Here is a 13,929-nt window from a genome sequence, read left to right as displayed (position 1 = left end):
GAAAATAAACAATGTAGCCTAGTATGTTATATTTTACAGCACAGAACTTCCCAACCCCACAGTATTACTCTACTGTGTTGATATTAAAAATAAACACACTTGGTGATACAGGGTTTATTTTATATTGGAATAAGCCTACATCATGATAGGCTACAGCACAGAAAATAAACATTGAATGTAGCATAGTAGGACAATGCTACATTTCCCCTACCACTCTAACAAAACAATAGCATAGCGCAGGCTATAACATTCTTACCTTTCAAACCTCCATTCCCTATGGGGAACGGTAGATCATTTAGTTTAAAAAGTATGAATGTTTGTCATGAAGGATTTCCTGCTTTTGAAATGTGGCAATTTTTACAATGTTGAACTAACTCCTAAATCATTTTTTCTTTTAGTCAAGATAAGATGAGCCAGACGAGTCAACCAACCCCACTGAGGTGGACAGAGATGGCAACCTCTTCCTTATCAGGTGAATGAACACTACAGTACTACTCTGCGCACCACAAGACTAAGAGATGGCACAGGACCCTGTTTTACCATCTCATTGACATTGCTGTGACCAACTGCTTCATCATGTACAAGAAACTCTGCCTATAAACAGTCATTAGTTTGAGCTTTCCCTTGGGTGCAATATTCATGAAGGCCAGTAGATGGGGACCTAGTCCCACTAATGAGTGTGAAGGGATGGCTTTCACCTGTGGCAGAGCATGTGAGGGACAGACAATTGTGTGATTGGGCTTTTTGTTTTGATGAAAATTTGTCCAAAAAGTCCAAAAAATGTATATAGTCATTGGCTTGATTGATATTTGTGACTTGTTTCAGGAAACTAGGCGTATGTCGTGCGTCACAACTTCACAGCAGTGCCATTTGAACGTACATTTTAGTTGGTTTAGCCACGGAAAAAGCCAGCAACCTTTCGGCTAGTCATGATTGGCTGAGATAATGAGTGGGAAGGACATGCCGAGAGATGAGTTCGGATTGGTCTGCCATGTAGCAAGCTTTTTTGAACGCTATCGCGTAGTAGAACAGCATAACTGTTGCTCTCTACTTTCTGGTGGACCGAGTTTTGAAATCAGTGGAATTAGAGTATGATAGCTAAGGAGATGGGCTGTTGTATAAAACACCTGTCTCCGGATTACATCTTCAAACTAATGGCAACTATGACATCCGTGACAGAGAGGGAGAAACGTCCATCCATGTATACAAGTAAGAGAGTCTAGCTAGCTACATTTTCCAATATTACACACTTCTAATTTTGTCAGAAAGATGTTTTCATTTCAAGTTGAAGTGTAATGTTAGCTAGCTAAGAGATGGCACAGGACCCTAGCTAAAAAAGTATACTCTATCAGAGTGACCATCGTGTTCTGTTGGGTGGCCAGCTCTAGGAAAAGTCTTGGTGGTTCCAACCTTCTTCCATTTAAGAATGATGGAGGCCACTGTGTTCTTGGGGACCTTCAACGCTGCAGACATTTTTTAGTACCCTTCACCAGATCAGGATTTGTTTTTTATTTTTTAATACATTTGCAAACATTTCTAAAAACCTGTATACACTTTGTCATTATGGGGTATTGTGTGTAGATTGCTGAGGATTTTTACTTATTTAATCCATTTTAGAATAAGGCAAAATGTGGATAAAGAGAATATGGCTGAATACTTTCTGAATGCACTGTATCTCATTGTTACCATACACCTGCAACAAGATAGCTCAGATATGCGATTGCCTTTTTAAATTTTGAACGTGGATATGATAAGTATGGTAGAAGCTCTGTACAACAATGTGGAAAAATAAAAGTATCCAAAACACGTAAAGACCTCTATGGCCTATTTATTGCCTTACCTCCCTACTCTTCTGCATTTGCACACACAGTACATAGATGTTTCTATTGTGTTATTGACTGTACGTTTGTTTGTGTGTAACTCTGTATTGTCGTTTATGTCGCATTGCTTTATCTTGGCCAGGTCGCAGCTGTAAATGACAACTTGTTCTCAACTGGATAAACAAAGGTAAACATATTTTTTTTAAGATTGAGAGACTAGTCAAGGATCATATCACCCCTACTTTACCTGACACCCTAGACCCACTTCAATTTGCTTACCGCCCCAATAGATCCACAGGCGATGCAATCGCCATCACACTGCCCTATCCCATCTGGACAATAGCTCAGCATTCAACACCATAGTACCCTCCAAGTGCATCATTAAGCTAGAGGCCCTGGGTCTGAACCCCGCCCTGTGCAACTGGGTCCTGGACTTCCTGACGGGCCGCCCCCAGGTGGTGAAGGTAGGAAAAAAACACCTCCACATCGCTGATACTAAACCCTGGGGCCCCACAAGGATGCATGCTCAGCCTCCTCCTTTACTCCCTGTTCACTCATGACTGCATGGCCATGCACGCCTACAACTCAATCATCAAGTTGCCAGACGACAACAGTAGTAGGCCTGAATAGCAACAATTACGAGACGGCCTACAGGGAGGTGGTGAGGGCCCTAGGAGTATAGTGTCAGGAAAATAACCTCTCACCCAACGTCGACAAAACAAAGGAGCTGATCGTGGACTTCAGGCACCCCCCTACCCACATCGATGGGACCGCAGTGGAGAAGGTGGAAAGCTTCAAGTTCTTCGGCGAACACGTCAATGACAAACTGCGGTGAACCTCAGGAGGCTGAAGAAATTTGGCTCGGCACCTAAAACATTCAAACTTTTACAGATGCACAATTGAGAGAGTCCTGTCGGACTGTATCACCGCCTGGTACGGCAAGTGCACCACCCACAACCGCAGGGCACTCCAGAGGGTGGTGAGGTCTGCCCAACGCATCACCAGAGGCAAACTATCTGCCCTCCAGGACACCTACAGCACCCGATGTCACAGGAAGGCCAAAAAAGATCATCAAGGACAACAACCACCCAAGTCACTGACTGTTCACTCCGCTATCATCCAGAAGGCGAGGTCAGTACAGGTGCATCAAAGCAGGGACCGAGAAACTGAAAAACAGCTTCTATCTCAAGGCCATCAGACTGTTAAATAGCTATCACTAGCACCTTAGAGGCTGCTGCCCTCTATACACAGACCTGGAATCACTGGCCACTTTAATAATGGAACAGTAGTCACTTTAATCACATTTACATATTTTGCATTACACACACACACACACACACACAATTCTATACTATTCTACTGTGTCTATGACGCTCTGACATTGCTCGCCCAAATATTTATATGTTCTTCATTTCAATTCCTTTACTTTAGACGTGTGTGCATTGTTGTGAAATTGATTGGTATTACTCCACTGTTAGAGCTAGAAACACAAGCATTTCGCTACAACCACAATAACTACTGCTAAACACATGCATGTGACAAATACAATTTGATTTGATTAAAATCTTGAATTTGTTTTTAAATCTCCATTATACAAATAGTGCAAATTCATTATGCCCTTGAAAATCATAAACTAAGTCACACACAATGATACTGTATTTGGGCGTATAATAGTGTAGACTATTATTCTTCTGCCACTTCCATCATGTTTCTTCCTGTCTTTTAACTTTTGTTCTGATGCGATTAATATTCAGGCTTTGGCCACAGCGATTCGGTGTCTGAAAATCACAGACTGAGCCAATGGTTTTTCAATGGGAGTCATCTGTTGATCATCAACGGAGATGATTGTCTATCAAAAAACACGATGTCTGCTTTTTTAGTTTGTCCAAAAATAAACTTGAGATTAACTTTTGACAGACAAAAATAGACAATTGAAGAACGCATGTAGGATTTCATCCATGCTCATTCTTTGTCGCTGTCGCCTTACTATTCAACAGTGTAAAAAAATGCAGTTGGTCTTACCTTATGGGCCTCGGTCTCACTACTCAGCTTGTTCTGGGCCCATTTGACCTTGATGAGGTGAGAGTTGATCCCCTCCTTGACGTTCTCCAACTCCCGATTCAGCCTGCTCACCTCTCCCTCCTGAGGACAACAAGAGATGGATTCCATTAGGATGTAACAGGCACGGTATGCCATTTCATTTGTAATTAATGTTAAAGGATCACTTTACTCAAAAAACATATTTCAGTATTTTGTTCATTAGTCCACAGCAGTAAAGTTTCAGTAAAAAGCACAAGTTGTGATAATGCAATAGGCAGCAGGTACAAAGAAAAACATTCCACCACTATCATGTTCATCATCATCATCAAAAGCCTTTGAGCAGACTCCTTCCAATTACCTACAATAAATATGAAAGACTCAAGGCGAAATAGATTTTCCAGTGCAAATAAAGCAGCGGTGTCAGAAAGTCCATCTAATATTGCACCAGCGCCACCTTAGCAGCTGAACATGTGGAACTTTGTTGCTTAAACATTAACCCTGCGTTACCTTGGCGTCGTGGAGCTGCTGCAGCCGGCCTTTCTCCTGGGCCAAACTGTTTCCCCTGAGGGCTTGGCGGTCCACCTCCTTGGTGGCCTCCCTCAGCCTCCTTTCCAGCCCCTCCTTGTCCCTGCGCAGGTCCAGAGCCTCCTTCTCCCCACGAACATACTTCATCACCATGGCCTCCTTCTCCTGACGCGCCTCCTCACACTTCTTCCCAGCCTGGGAGGGACACATGAATTAGTAGCTGTTACATTGATTATATCATAATGTATTACATTGATTATATCATCAGTATAGGCTGGTGAGAGGAGGACAGCTCATAGTAATGGTGGATGGAATGGAATCGATTGAATGGTATCAATCACATGTTCCATTAACTTCGTTCCAGCCATTAGTCCTACTATAAGCCTGTCCTCCGATGTAAAGTGCCACCAGCCACCACAGGTTAGTATGCAGTTATGTGGACAAGTAGACACAGACATGGACAAACATGCAGACACACATTCACTGATCTACACAGAAACACAGGCGCATGCATTATGCAAGTTTACACACAGACATGCAGAAAAATAGACAGAAATGATGCATGCTCAAGTGCACACTCATTCATGCTTAATTAAAACTCTTGTATTATATCTGGGGGTGTAGTGACGGTCTCCCTGATTGCATGTTGTAAGTGGATAGTGCTGCAATTGAACGTGGCAGTTTGGTTGAGGTTTCAATACAAAAATCCACAATGAGTATGTGTGAGATCTAAACAAGAGCCATACAAAATGGTAGGGCAGTGCATTGATAGGTCAGCATGTAATCTGCCAGTTAGGAAAATCCTCAGTCATTGGTCAGGGTAAAAAATGCCAGCTGGCCCAAGGACAGTTGGGTGTTCTCACACAGGTGTGTTCATTTCTCAAGAGAACGCTATCCCCTCGATCTGTCAGACAATATTGGCAAAACGTTACCATGCTCATCCTCAATTGATATCTCCATCAACACAAACACAAGGGACTATGTGCGAGGGAAGGTGAGAAAGAGTGAAAGAGAAATAGAAAGAGAAAGACAGACAGACCGAGAGAGAGGTGGTATATTGCAGTAGTGTTCATGTCTGTATGGCAGAAATTGTTTGAGACTTTTAGAGATTTAGTGAGGGTAGAATGCAGGCGTCATCTTGAGATATGGAGTAATATTTAGATGGCGTGAAAAAGCTAATAAACTTCCCCAAAACAATCTTATATTGTTCAGCGAACAGTGAAATGGAATGTGTTATCCTTCCAGAACTACCAGACCGTCACAGACCATTTTAGCCAAAAAACTTGGCTGCAAGTGGATCTTCTAGCATGACAATAACCAAAAGCACAGATAAAACTGCACAAAGAAATTGTTAATTGAACGCAAAATAAAAATGTTCAATGATCTTCTCAGTCTCCAGTTGAACCCCATTGAAAACCTGTGGTTTGAATAGAAGAGGACAATCCATAAACATAGATGGACTTCAAGGATCTGAAAATATTCTGTATCGAGGAATGGTCCAAGATCCCTCCAAATGTGCTCTCCAAGCTCATAAAACATTTTAGAAAAAGGCTCAGTGTCATTATCCTCACAAGTGGAGGGTTCTGGAGTATTGAACAGGGGTTCCAATCATTTTGACCCCTATCTTTTCGAGAAGAAAAATGTATTATTTGAAAATGTATTACTTTCTCTGAGCAATTGTCTTAGTATAAAATTACATATATTTTGCATACAATATAGCTCAGAAAAGTATTATTTATTTTATAGAGTATTTGTTGCTCATCTATATCAAGGGATCCAATAATTTTGGAACCCACTATATAGGAATGGAATCGCCTTTTTCACTGCACCCATTTGATTTGAAGAAAACATTTCCATACACGTTTGTAGAAGTGGTCAGGAAGATACCTTTTGGACCTGAATGCAAAAACATTCAGGCGATAGAGGTTCTCAAAGTTTACCCATTTTGCATACCACACGCTACCATGTAACTTCTTCATCACTGAAAAAGGTAAAACCACTGCGAATTATATCAGTTGAAGGCTTACAAAGAGGGTTGTCAAATAATGTATAACATAAAATGTAAAAAACACAAACTACACACAAAACTAAATCCTTGCAAATGTTGTAGCTTAGACCCCATTTTAAATTATCTGAGGTGTTTGTGTTGTGCTCACCATCGGTTGAGACCCAACATACGCTTTAATTCATGGTGAGTTTTTTATTTAACCTTCATTTAACTAGGCAAATTAAGTTAAGAACAAATTCTTATTTTCAATGACGGCCTAGGAACAGTAGGTTAACTGCCTTGTTCAGGGGCAGAACAACATATTTTTACCTTGTCAGCTCGGGGATTCGATCTTGCAACCTTTCGATTACTAGTCCAATGCTCTAACCACGAGGCTACCTGCCGCCCCGTGTGTCATTTCAATCATAGAAAAATCCCTTCAGACCACCGTAAACTAGCTGGAACACAACTGACATTTTAATTGAATTGTCCACACACAGTCGAATATCAACTTGAATGGGAATGTCTATTGTATTATCTGAGTTTCTATGATTTCAATTAAGTTGACTATGAAAGTTTACTATTGACAAAATAATTTAAAACAATGTGTATTCCCATTCAAGTCAACAGTTTATAATGGGTTGGACCTGCAACCATCTTGTGGTACCATTTTAAAGTTGAAATTTCAAATGTTTTTACATTTATCAGCCAAACATGACACCCACCCTGCATTCAAGAATATTCTTAGTCTCATCCGATGGCGGGCAAAACACATACACCTCAGATGATGTGGAAATAAGTGGTGGGTAAAACATGCGAAGATGACATCTGTATTTACGCTTATTTAGATAATTGACTTCAAAAGATACATGAGGGCTCATTCAGGTCCAATATTCACATTTTGACCTTTTCTACCATGGGCAAATATGTATGAAGTCTGTTCAAATCAGAGGTGCGGTCAAAATTCCCCTTTTTGATTGGTTTCATGTGGAACGACGTGAGGCGAAATTAGCCAGTTCAGCTACTCTAAAATGGGAGGGACTGTGTTTTCAATGCAGGGCTTGACATTAACCTTCTAATTTTTACTCGTCCGAAAGCTCAAATCACACAAACATTTTCTGTAACACCATGGGCTAGAAAGGTGAATGAACATGTTGATGCTTTATGCAGGGAACCACTTTACAAAATAAAATTCATCATCATCGTCATTATTGCCATACAGAAAATCAGACAACGTAGGATAACCTCTTGACTTCCTTATATATTCAAGCCTGTCTCAACATACAGCTCTGTAACAGTTCATGTAATAACACTGGTTATTGTAATAATAAAAATAGCGTAACTTTCAAATTTTTTATGTAATAAAACCTGTTCATGTAATACCTTGACGGATAACGTAATAGGTAAGGGATAAACGTTGTGTACATGATCTGGAAATAATGGACGACGTGGTAAGGACGACGCACAGCGGAGTCCCTCCGTGGAGTTCCTTAGTTCCAGAGAATGTACAGAGGAGGCGTTTATCCCGCTTATACCAAGGTTGCCAAAGAAAACAATACTAAATTACACATTCAACAAAAGAAATGGAATGTTTTCATGAATATTTTAATAAGTCCTACTATTTCATCCTTTCACTAAACCTGGTCGTTAATTCTATCAGTTAGGTTGCTCGAGAAGCGGAATGGTCGTTCATTCGATTTGAAATGTTGCTAGAGAAGCGGACTTTGATTTGTTCGATTGCTATGCAGACTGGCAACGTTCTTATCCCTTGCTTGCTAGCAAGCCAACTACAGCTAACAGTCACGTCAAACTCTGCAAATAGAATAAGAGCAAAGGACCTGCACTTGCGTTTAAGCTGTTTTCTAGTGACATTTATTTGGATACATGATACATACAAGTTAAGTTAATGGCACATGCACAAGTACAGTGAAATGCCTTTCCTGAAAACGCAAAACCCAACAACGCAATAATCAATAACAATGTACTACAAGACAAAAAAACTTGAAAAAATAAGAAAGATTGAAGAACACAATAAGTAAGTAAGTAAGTAAGTAAGTAAGTAAGTAAGTAAGCCTACTATATACAGGGTCAGTTCCAATACCATATTTACAATGTGCAGGGATAAAGGAGTGACGGAAGTGTAGTTGTAGTTGGAAGTTTTCATACACTTAGGTTGGAGTCATTAAACCTCGTTTTTCAACCACTCCACACATTTGTTAACTTGTTCAAACTATAGTTTGGCATTTGTTTACAGACAGATTATTTAACTGTATCACAATTCCAGTGGGTCAAAAGTTTACATACACTAAATTGACTATGACTTTAAACTGCTGGGAAAATTCCAGAAAATTATGTCATGGCTTTAGAAGCTTCTGATAGGCTAATTGACATCATTTGAGTCAATTGGAGGTGGATGTATTTCAAGGCATAACTTCAACCTCAGTGCCTCTTTGCTTGACATCATGGGAAAATCAAAAGAAATCAAAAGAAATTAAGTGTTCCCTTAAGTGGAATCAACACCTAAAGTAAACAAACCCATAACCCCTTTCCGGTAATCTAATCATTGCAACCTGTTGCATTAATTTAGTAAAAAATATAAACCTGTTGAACAAATCTAGAACCTTCAAAAGTTTATGCTGTCTCATCAGCGTAATAGTCAAAACTAACTGCAATCCACTTTAATGACTGGACACTGTTCCACATAACGGAAACTGATTATAATTTTAGAATACATTATCTTCCTGATTAAATTCACTGGTGTTACCTAAACTATAAAACCCAGGAACATTAAATCAGAAACTATCAAAGAATGTTTCCAATTCAACTAATCTAAATCTGAGGTTGGTATATTTTCAAACCATTCCCTATTGAAATCCCATTGCGATATGAATGAAGATTCACTTCCTAGGGCTTCCACTAGATGTCAACCGTCTATAGAAATTTGAATGAGGCTTCTACTGTGTTGTGGGACTGAATAAGAGCAGAATGTGTCTGGCAGTCAGTCATTTCCTGGTCAAGCGCATTCCACATGATATCCACTTGCGTTCCGTTCCTCAAGACACAAAGGAATTCTCCGGTTGGAACTTTATTGAAAATGTATGATAAAAAACATTCTAATGATTGATTCTTTACTTAGTTAGAAATATTTCTTTGACCTGTAATATAACTTTTTGAAGATTTTCTCCGAAAAAATGGTCGACCAGCACCAGCGTTTGGATATGTATACCAAACGCGCTAACAAAAGTAGCTAATTGGACATAAATAACGGACATTTTTGAACAAATCAAGCATTTATTGTGGACCTGGGATTCCTGGGAGTGCATTCTGATGAAGATCATCAAAGGTAAGGGAATATTTAGCATGTCATTTATGGTTTATGTTGACAACAACATGGCGGCTAATTTGACTATTGTTCTGAGCACCGTCTCAGATTATTGCATGGTTTGCTTTTTCCGTAAAGTTTTTTTGAAATCTGACACAGCGGTTGCATTAAGGACAGGTATATCTATAATTCCATGTGTATAACTTGTATTATCATCTACACTTATGAGTATTTCTGTTGAATCGATGTGGCTATGCAAAATCACTGGATGTTTTTGGAACACGTGAATGTAATGCGCCAATGAGATTTTTAAAATAAAAATATGAACTTTATCAAACAAAACATACATGTATTGTGTAACATGAAGTCCTATGAGTGTCATCTGATGAAGATCATCAAAGGTTAGTGATTCATTTTATCTCTATTTGTGCTTTTTGTGACTCCTCTCTTTGGCTGTGAAAATGGCTGTTTTTATTGTGGTTTGGTGGTGACCTAACAATCGTTTGTGGTGCTTTCGCTGAAAAGCATATTTGAAATCGGACACGGTGGTGGGATTAACAACAAGACTACCTTTAAAACAGTATAAGATACATGTATGTTTGAGGAATTTTAATTATGAGATTTATGTTGTTTTGAATTTGGCACCCTGCAATTTCACTGGCTGTTATCATATCATCCCGTTAACGGGATTGCAGCGGGATAATTTTTAATAGATGCCTGGGATCAAATATCACAGATTCCTTATGCTAAGAAATGGACTACATTTTCGACAGCAAAAAGTAATACATTTAGGGGGGTAACAGGAACAATCTAATGCAAAACAGCTATTACATATGTCTTTGGACATTGGGGGCGGCAGGTAGCCTCGTGATTGGTTAGAGCGTTGGGCAAGTAACCGAAAGGTTGCTGGATCAAATCCCTGAGCTGACAAGGCAAAAATCTGTCGTTCTGCCCCTGAGCAAGGCAGTAAACCCACTGTTCCCCAGGCGCCGAAGACGTGGATGTCAATTAACTTCTTCGATATAGGGGGCGCTCTTTTAATTTTTGGATAAAAAACGTTCCCGTTTTAAACAAGATATTTTGTCACGAAAAGATGCTTGACTGTGCATATAATTGACAGCTTTGGAAAGAAAACACTGACATTTCCAAAACTGCAAAGATATTGTCTGTGAGTGCCACAGAACTGATGTTACAGGCGAAACCCAGATAAAAATCCAATCAGGAAGTGCCGCATTTTTTGAAACCGCCTCATTCCAATGACTCCTTATATGGCTGTGGAGGAGCTAGGAGTCAGCTTACGTTTTCCATGTTTTCCCCAAGGTGTCTGCAGCATTGTGACGTATTTGTAGGCATATCATTGGTCTCACCATAAGAGACTAGATCTACCAGGTGGTCGCTTGGTGTCCTCCGTCGCAATTATTGCGTAATCTCCAGCTGCGTGTATTTTTCCGTTTGCCTTTGATGAGAAACCGACTGCCAGGAATGATTTTTCATCGAATAGAATTGTGAAAAACACCTTAAGGATTGATTCTAAACAACGTTTGCCATGTTTCTGTCGATATTATGGAGCTAATTTGGAAAAAAGTTCGGCGTTGTGTTGACTGCATTTTTTTTTTTTTTTTCTTAGCCAAACGTGATGAACAAAACGGAGCTATTTCTCTTACACAAATAATATTTTTGGAAGAAATGAACATTTGCTATCTAACTGAGTCTCCTCATTGAAAACATCTGAAGTTCTTCAAAAGGTAAATTATTTTATTTGAATGCTTTCCTTGTTTTTGTGAAAATGTTGCCTGCTGAATGCCAGGCTTAATGCTATGCTAGGCTATCAATACTCTTACACAAATGCTTGTGTAGCTTTGGTTAAAGCATATTTTGAAAATCTGAGATGACAGTGTTGTTAACAAAAGGCTAAGCTTGTGTTTCAATATATTTATTTCATTTCATTTGCGATTTTCATGAATAGGAAACTTTGCGTTATGGTAATGAGCTTGAGGCTATGATTACGCTCCCGGATACGGGATTGCTCGACGCTAGAGGTTAAGGCAGCGCCCCCACCTCTCCGATTCAGAGGGTCTGGGTTAAATTCGAAGACACATTTCAGTTGTACAACTGCCTAGGTGTCCCCCTTTCCTTTCCTAGTAATAATACCAGGATAATTGTACATGGTTATGTAAGAGAGAGACCAGTCATATAATATGATATGGGAGTGAATTGTTATACTTGTTGGCAAGATATATGTTGCCGTGTCTAAGGGTAGGGCATGCTAAATTAAGCGCACATAAACATTGGGATATATTAAAACAAACTATTAATGATTCGGGGGAGTACGGTGCATAAAAACCGTATGTTTTGTTTGTAGTTAAAACCTTATCATATATTTTGTCTCTCTTTGAAATGTTTCCTGATTCTATGGTCTTGGGAGAGCAGTGAGTGAAATTCTGCAGTGTTGTTAGTATAAAGGTATCCGAACTGTTTGTTTTTGCCATATGGTTTACAACACACACACCTTACTGGTTATGAATATGGGTTAGTGCCGAGATATCTTATAGGGGCACACACACACACAATTTTCTGAAGTCTTTATTTTCTGAGTTTTAATTAAACACGTGAATTATTTTGATAAGAAATGTACTGGAAACTTAATGTCAAATGGGATATGAAATGTTTGACTGTTTTTCATGAATTAGTCTAATACAGTGAGAAACACCTCTGAAGGGTTTGTATGACCTCTGTCCTGACTTTCCAGTGTGGTTTGATCGCCTTCAATGGAAAGCCATTTGGATGATGAATTTAAGGTAATTTGTAATACTGATAATTAGCCATATTTGTAATTCGGAACATCGGGAAGAAGGAGAGGGCGTTGCCTTTGATAAAGGGTAGGCTGTCTTAAGTCGATTTTACTATGACCATATGGGTAAAAAAAAAATATCTTTATGGAGTTATGGGTAGTGATCCTAATTCGATTTTGTTATTTGAAATTTTGTTTTATTTTTAACCATTAGTGTTTGTTTTTTTACACATGACACAGGGAATTACCAGTCCTCTGGGGGTTTGGATTGAAGTTTACACACCTCAAGTGATATGTAGGAGTGTATTGAGTGATATTTGAAGGAGTATATTGTTGTGTTGCTTGTTCTCTTCTGTTTCGATACAAATCTCCCAGATTGAGTCTGCTGGAAGTTCTCCTGGTGTGTTAGACGTCTAACTTCCTGATCCTGTGGCTCTGCGATGAGGGGAGTATAAGCCAACTTGGGAAAAAAAAACTGTTCCAATAGAATATGTTGTTATTCTCTTTCACATATGTTGAGATTTGTAGGAAGAATTATTGGTAAAAGTAATAATTTGTCATATAGTCCATGTTTGTCTGGATTTCCAGAATCAGAAATGAACTGAACTAAACTGTTGTTCTGATCTGTCCTCTCTAGAGGTTATCGCGAAAGGTGACGTCAGATGGTGTCTTGATGCATAGCAGGGATAATTTGGCCGAGAACGGTGTGAACCTCAAAACTCCCTCTAACCGGCTGAAGAAGAGTGACAAAGGCGTTCAATAAGGCCCTGTCTGCACCACTTCTAACCGAGAGACCTGAGTCTGAGCCAACAACCAGTGTACAGCCTCCAATCGAGACGGTCAACTGTTTTTTCTCTCGTGCTTTTTATCTCAGGAGTGTGACAGGAGTACACGTGGAGTGAGCAAGGAGAGAAATCCGTTCCAAAACTACGCTCATGTTGCTGGTATATTGGTTGGGAAATGGACAAGACATAATTGGTGGTAGAGGTGGGGTACTGTACTGTAAAGCTATCTGAAGAAGACACCAGAAGAATCCGTGCCTGACGGGGGTGGTCAATGTGTGTTAAATTGAGGATTTTCACAATGAGTGATATGACCAATGTGAATCACTGAAGAATGTCACTAAATTTTGAATTAGGTTTTGATTATGATTTGGAAAATGGATGATTTAAAAAAAAACAGAGTTTAGAAAACAGAGTTTAAAATTTGAGTTTAGTATGTTAATAATTATATGAGAGAAGCAATTCATGTATTTTTGCTTGATTGGTGAAGAGGGTGAACTCTGATCCTGAGAGTGAAACTGATCCTAATCTATAAGTTGCCTTATAAATAGGGGAATCATGATGCTTGTCCTGGGTCATATTCATTAGGCACCAACACAACATATTTTACTTAAACCAGGAGTCACTACCTGGATTTGTCCAACAAGATACGCTAAATTTAG

General features: G+C 39.4%; 1 protein-coding gene across 2 annotated transcripts in view; it reads right to left on the bottom strand.

Moving 5' to 3' along the window:
- The window catches only part of LOC139376476 (coiled-coil domain-containing protein 186), a 110,873-nt gene that overhangs the window by 65,442 nt on the left and 31,502 nt on the right, over positions 1 to 13,929 (bottom strand). For both annotated transcript variants that reach the window (XR_011627933.1, XM_071119109.1), the window contains exons 5-6: positions 4,368 to 4,580; positions 3,843 to 3,962 (exon numbers count right to left, since the gene is read on the bottom strand). Coding sequence is in view for 1 of the 2 variants with exons in the window: in XM_071119109.1 (XP_070975210.1) it covers positions 3,843 to 3,962; positions 4,368 to 4,580 (333 nt within the window). In the remaining variant the exon portion in view is untranslated. The remainder of the gene's footprint in view (positions 1 to 3,842; positions 3,963 to 4,367; positions 4,581 to 13,929) is intronic.

Source organism: Oncorhynchus clarkii, chromosome 20, assembly GCF_045791955.1.
Source record: "Oncorhynchus clarkii lewisi isolate Uvic-CL-2024 chromosome 20, UVic_Ocla_1.0, whole genome shotgun sequence".
NCBI lineage: Eukaryota > Metazoa > Chordata > Actinopteri > Salmoniformes > Salmonidae > Oncorhynchus > Oncorhynchus clarkii.
Note: the sequence above shows the minus strand (reverse complement) of the source record. Positions and strands in the feature narration are given on the sequence as shown.